The 6,979-nt window shown below is 38.3% G+C and overlaps 1 protein-coding gene across 3 annotated transcripts in view; it reads right to left on the bottom strand.

Moving 5' to 3' along the window:
• The window catches only part of P4HA1 (prolyl 4-hydroxylase subunit alpha 1), a 51,805-nt gene that overhangs the window by 26,102 nt on the left and 18,724 nt on the right, over positions 1–6,979 (bottom strand). For 2 of the 3 annotated variants that reach the window (XM_015562144.1, XM_006760963.2), the window contains one exon: positions 5,390–5,460. In XM_015562144.1, the coding sequence (XP_015417630.1) occupies positions 5,390–5,460 (71 nt within the window). Of the gene's footprint in view, positions 1–4,306; positions 4,378–5,389; positions 5,461–6,979 lie in introns of all 3 variants that reach the window. The other variant, XM_006760962.2, reaches the window with a different exon arrangement.

Raw genomic sequence — 6,979 nt, forward strand, 5'->3', positions numbered from 1 at the left:
AGGGCGGTGGGGGGGTGCAGGAAGAGACTGAACAAAAATCGTACACCTATGGATGTGGACAGTGGGAGGGGCGTGGTAAGGGCAGAAGGTGGGGTGGGAACCGAGTGGAGGGGAACTATGGGGGGAAAAAAGAGTAACAACTGTAATAATCTGAACAATAAAGATTTAATTTTTTTTTAAAAAAGTGTTTTCCCAAGTGTAAAGATAAGATCACTGTGCTATGAAATTCCCTTTTAACTAGGATGTTTTAAACAGAAATACTCACATACTTCGTATAATTTGTCAAGACTAGGTGAATTTATTCTGGTGTTGCTCAGTCTTCTAATGCTACTCACTAAGCATTTTCTGCTGCTATATATAATATAAAGTATGGTTGTGCCTTTCTCAAAAACTTAAAATTGCTTCTCAGAACTATAAAATTAGAATATTTAAAAAACAATTTCAAAATGTTTAGAAATATTTAGTTCTCAATGAAAAAATGTTTGTAGGTTACCTTTTCAAGAATAATTTATACTGACTTGTTGGTAAGAGTCCAATGACACTGTGGGCTGGATATTTCTTCAAAAGGTGCACTGAATATATGAAAAATGACTTCCAAAACTCTAAATTCATTAAATTTTGGTTCATATGTTTCCTAAAAGCATCCAAATCTGGAGAATTTGGATGTTTATAATCTTTATGACAGTAAAAATGCCTAAAAACCATGCAATAATCTCTGATAAAATATGTGACAGCTTAAGTTACTATTTTCAAAAATAGATGAGGTTAATTTTTTTAGACATGACACATCCTACAAATTAGTTTCTGCAAATCCTTATCATCTATTAGTGCTCCTGAATCTAAATAATATTATAGAAAATTTTAATTGTGTCTTCTAACTGAGGTAAGGGCGAAGGCAGTAGTATAGGGCAGACAGTCAAGAAACCAGGATATGTTTGTGGAGATGATGAAAGTTAATATATGAAGAACATATAGCTCTGCCCCAAAAGAATAAGGAGACATATCAACACAATCCCTCCAGCCTTCCTAGTAATATTCAAATCCTTTTCATTTGAGTATCTCCTAAAATAGTTTTTAAAATCCATGTACTCGTTTGTATAATTTTCTAGTTGACAACTAAAATTTTTTAACATAATAGTTTCAAAGGATAAAAATAGTGGTAATTTCTGAAAAATGATGATTTTAATATATCCAATGGACTCTACCATAATGATTTGATGCCCTCCATCATCCACTTTTTTTTTTTTAAATATATTTTATTGAGTTTTTACAGAGAGGAAAGGAGAGAGAGAGTTAGAAACATCGATGAGAGAGAAACATCGACCAGCTGCCTCCTGCACACTCCCCACTGGGGATGTGCCCGCAACCCAGGTACATGCCCTTGACCGGAATCGAACCTGGGACCTTTCAGTCCGCAAGCCGACGCTCTATCCACTGAGCCAAACCGGTTTCGGCCCCTCCATCATCCACTTAAAAAAAAATACATTAATAGCCCTAGCCAGTTTGGCTTAGTGGATAAAGCATCGGCCTGTGGACTGAAGGGTCCTGGGTTCAATTCTGATCAAGGGCATGTGTCCGTGTTGCGGGCTCGATCCCCAGTAATGGGTGCACAGGAGGCAGCCAATCAGTGATTCTCTCTCATCACTGATGTTTCTCTCTCTCTCTCTCCCCCTCTCCCTTCCTCTCTCAAATCAATAAAAAACATATACATATTTTTAAAAATGCATGAATAAAGTGATTTGTAATACTTAACAATTTTACATCACTTTTTCCCTTGGACTTTCATTTTAATTCCATTCTTATCCTAGAACAGCGGTTCTCAATAGGGTGGAGAGGTGGAGTCCTGGGGGATGGTGCTGGAGATTTTGCCTACCAGGGTACAGTGTCTGGAGACATTGTTGATTGTCACAACTGGGGTGAAGGGTGTTACGGGCATCGAGTGGGTACAGATAGAGATGCTGTTCAACATCCTACAAAGCTCAGGACAACCTCCAATGACAAAGAATTATCTGATCCAAAATAGCAGTAGTGCTGAGGTTGAGAAGCCCTGTCCTAGAGTGATATATTTCTATGCCTAAAAGTTTTTTATCATATTACTAGAGGCCCAGTGCACGAAAATTCGTGCACTCGGGGGGAGGTCCCTCAGCCCAGCCTGTGTCCTCTCACAGTCTGGGAGTCCTCAGGGGATGTCCAACTGACAGCTTAGGCCTGCTCCTGGAGAGGGCCTAAGCCTCAGTCTGGCCTCCCTCTGCGGGAGGCTACCAGATGGGCTGATCAGGGGACAGCACCGACCAGTGAGCAGGCCACCCCCCATCACCCCTCTGTGGCAGCTGGCTGCCACCACATCCCCCCCATCACCATCCCCTCCCTCTGCCCACTAGCACGTGCCTTAGCTGGCCTGGCGCTGCTTGCTCGCTGGTCCACCCCCCGTTGACTGGTCATTCCACCATTTGGTTGATTTGCATATTATACTTTTATTACATAGAACTTCTCTACAAAAATATGTACGCAAATTGATAAAGTATAAATCTATAACATAAAAGCCTGTTAAAAATGTCTTCTGGAATGACTTATAATTATTGGTAATACAGTTAATAACACAGTTAAACAGTCATTATCAGATATAAAAAAATATATTAAAACTAGTGACCCGGTGCGTGAAATTGTGCAGCCCCACCCACCCGCACGCTGCCCCACCTTGACACCCTAACCTCTCCACCCAGAGCTTGAGTGCTCCTGGCCCCGCCCCAACCCCTCCAGCCTTCTCTAGCTGCTTCAAGCCCCACCCTCAGTCCCATGAGTCACCTTGGGCTGGTCCCGCCTCCTCCGGTGCCTCCCCACTTCCACCCTGTCTCTGGAGCAATGCCCCACGGCACGCATAAGAGCTACTAAAGAGCTAATATGCTAATGATCCAGTTGTGACCCATTATGGTGTCCTGGATAATTTTCATATTACCTCTTTTTAGATAGATAGATAGATAGGTGGCTCCGCCCTGTCATGGCACTGGAGGAGTGTGTGGAAGCCTCCCGCTTACTCCGGAGTTTCGAGTGCCACTTCCTGGCAGCACACGCACTGTGCTCCTTCCCCTGGCAGGTAGGTCAGCGGCATGCTGAGTGCAAGCAGTGGTAGCAAAGGGCTGGTGAAGGGGGCACTATGGGCTCTCACCCCTGCCCTCCCTGCCACGGGATGGTACTGCCTCCTCCAGGTGCCTCCCGCTTCCGCCCCATCTCTGGAGCAATGCAGCAGCTCTGCCCAAGCCTCCTGCTTGTTACGGCGTGAGGGTGTCACGACCATTAGCATAGTAGCTCTTTATTATATAGGACGTTCCTATTGAGATGGATTGGGCTTATTTTGTAATTGTCAATTAGGTATTGTACCTAATTGGATAAATATTACTTGTTGCTAGAAGGAGACTGAATTCAGTTCAATTATATTTCTATTTTCATTTTTATGATATTTAAGAAACCTTATTAACATACTTAAGTAGATGGAAAATGAGTTCTGTTGGAATAATATAACTCATTCTGTGAGCTCCTTTTATCTTAAATACATAAATTACAGTTATCTATTATTAAAAATTATTTCAGTGATCTAGACTTTGGTAGATTCTCTTTAAACACTGTACACGTGAAAGAATTTAAAACCAATGGATTTGCAAATGATTTGTTATATAATCTTTAAAGGCATTTACTTTCTTAATACCTATAGCCACTGGGTTACCCAGAGATATTTAAACCCTGCTTGACTATACAGACCAAGGTGGGCCTTGTTCTATGAAGTCTTTGGGAACCCCCCTTCACTATGAGAATACAACTTCACTTAGCTGGCAGCGTTTGGGGAGTCACAGCAGGGTGTTGTTGTTTTTATTATTGATTTTAGAGAGAGAGAGGAAGAGAGAAAGAGAAGGAAGGAAGGGAAGGAAAAGGAAAAGGAAAAGGAAAGGGGAGGGAGGGAAGGAAAGAGCGAAACATCCATTGGTTGTCTCTCTTATGCACCAGGACTGGAACTGAACTGCAACCTGGGTATGTGCCCTGATGGGGAATTGAACCCGCAACCTTTCAATGCTTCAACCAACTGAGCCACATTGGCCAGGGAAGGATTTTGAAATTTAATAAATCTCTATTAATTTCCCCATAACCATGTTTGTTTATTAGTCCATCATGAAAATTCAGGTGTGGTTGTCATCAAACACCTATGCCTAACAGCCTAGGTCTCTGAAACCATATCATGAGTTTTATGAAAATTAGATTTTCAGTAAAGAAAATGGTCCAAATATGACTAGAGTTCTCTCCATTACTCCCTTACCTCTTAGATACTCTGTACTGTGCTGTGGTCAATTTTCCAGTCTCAGGGTCATGTACTGTAGCTCGGCTCAGCTACAAAAAAAGAGAAAGGACAAGCACTTACTCACGTAGCAGGCAATTTTGGACTTTTGTTTTATTTTGTTTTGCCAAGCCACAGGTGATTGGAAGGGTTCAGATTGGTCTGGATGGTAGATAATGGTTTCAAATCAGCAAAAACATTTAGAAAGGTGGCAATTAGAAAAGCCACTTCCAAATCAAGAGAAAACGAGTTGACAAATTTTTGTTGTGTATTTATTGTCCTTTCACTTTTTTTTAAAAAAAAATCATTTGAAGCTGTATGCAAATGACTTATATAGCACTGGGTTTCACAGGAACTTTCTCAAATTTAGAAGTTTAATGTTCTTTAAATATTATAACAAAAGAATAATTAGTAGTCTCTTTGAATTCATTTTTTTAAACTCTCACCAAGACAAAACTGTTGTTAAGTCTCTCTGGCAAAATAAAAGGCAACTAAATTCACAAGTAATAGCAATTGGAAGAGAAATCAGAAAAATAACTCTGTTCTTTCCATCGCCAACTTTTAAGTCAGCAAGGTTTTTAAAATAAAAACTCCAACAGGAGGAATACAGATTACTCCAAAATGACAATGGTATTTTACAAGACATATGCCAAAACAAATGCCAATACAATCACCATGAAGGCTGATGTGAATTCACAGCATTTGTGAATGTTAAGAGAGCTGCATAAACAAAGACCGCTGCTTTTGCTTTTTCTCCCCCTTGGCAAGAAAGGGGAAAAAGAAAACAAGTATCAAGCCACTTCTTGGATATTTAATTCCTGACCAGAACAGAGATGCAACACCTATTAATTCCCTAAAAATAACAGACCAATTAAAAATTAAAAACAGAACTTCTAGTTAATGGGAAAGACCTGTGAAACACGAAGCAATTTATCCATGTGTATATAAACGGGCGGTGACTGGAGCTGGAGACTGAAAATGACCTACTTCCTTGAAATGAATAATTCCTGCAGGATGTACAAAACACTCATTAGAGATCAAATATGCAGCATACACATCTCTTACCTTTTGCTAATTCTGTAATGTACCGTCTCCAAGTCTCCTGTTATTGGATTTGAAATGGTGGCTCGCCTCAGCTGTGAAGCCAACCATCAAAATACTTGCATTACAAAACACAAATGTATCACATTTACCCAACCAGTCAGAATTCTAGGATTTTTTTATGATGGAAGCTGAAAAGAGAAAATAGCTCCATAGACTTCCAATCACCTTGTGTTGAGCTTTGAAAGCCCATGTGTTTTTTTTTAGGTTTTTATATATTTTTAAAGTTATTTTAAAAAATGTTTTGTTTTGCATAAATAAAAGGTACTTGAAAGAGATTAAAAATTTAATTTCTCTCAATGGTTAGAGCATGTGACAGTGAAAAAAAGAGAAATTTCTAAAATTTGAAGTCTAATTTATAGTTATAAAAATGGTTATTTGCAATTAATGATCCATTCCAAACTTCTGACTTTAATTTTTTTTAGTGATACTATTTCACAAAGGTTAATGTTCAAAATTTATTTCAAGGTCCATCTTTTCTTCCTTCAAGATATCTGCTCATATATTTCACTTATACTGTGAAATAATCTTGGACTGAGCACAATGCAAATGAAAAGAACTCATAAATGTAAAAATCATTTAAAAAGATGACAGTCGAGACAATGACTTTACACTTTTTTTTTAAAGGAGGATGATTCTGAGGTTATCAAAACAAATATGAAATTCTTACTGCCACTGAATCTGTTGACATATTGAAAATAAAACCACTGAGGCATCCCTTTGGAAGACTTTGGCCTCCATACCTAGAGACATAAGACAATCTCCAGGATGAAATGAACTCTTTATAAATATTCTACCAAGATACTTTAGTTTACTGGGCTTACTGACTACAAATATGGACTACAATAGAAATCTTGGACTACAAGAGAATGATAGAATATTACGTAATTATTAAATAGAAATTTTTAAGGATTCACTTGTAAAGCAACCATATTTATTAGACTGCCATTTCCATTTAAAATGTAATCTTTGGTAAAAAAAAAAAAACCAAAAAGTAGCAATTTGGAAAAGCAGTAAAACTTAACAACAACAATTCTAACTCTGTCATTCTGCAGTACAACCATCTGGATAATTCAATCTTTACGATATAACTAGGATCAGCAAATGATGCCATGGGCCAAATTCAGCCTGCCACTTCCTTTTGGAAATGAAGTTTTATTGGAATATAGCCATACTCATTATATGCCGCCTTTGCACTATAACAGCAGAATTGAGTGGTTTTGACAGACTGTATGGCCTGCAAAGCATAAAAAGTATTTAATATCTGGACCTATAAAGAAGAAATTTGATAACTCCTGTGTAATAAAAGAGCAAAAATATGCCGTGTGTATTAAACAATCTCTTTATGAAAGTAATGGCAATTTGTACTTTACAATGAAGACTAAACATGTTTTAAAAACAAGCTGATGGTAAAAATAAATAAATAAATAAGGCAAGAGCATAAAGGGCAGTCTTTCTCATATTCTCACAAAAGAAGAATTTCTACACTAAACACTAAGTTTATAGGATTGCATTTACATAAAATTGTTTTTCTTATTAAGATAAATGATGTAG

Source organism: Myotis davidii, unplaced genomic scaffold (assembly GCF_000327345.1).
Source record: "Myotis davidii unplaced genomic scaffold, ASM32734v1 scaffold134, whole genome shotgun sequence".
NCBI classification, from domain to species: Eukaryota; Metazoa; Chordata; class Mammalia; order Chiroptera; family Vespertilionidae; genus Myotis; species Myotis davidii.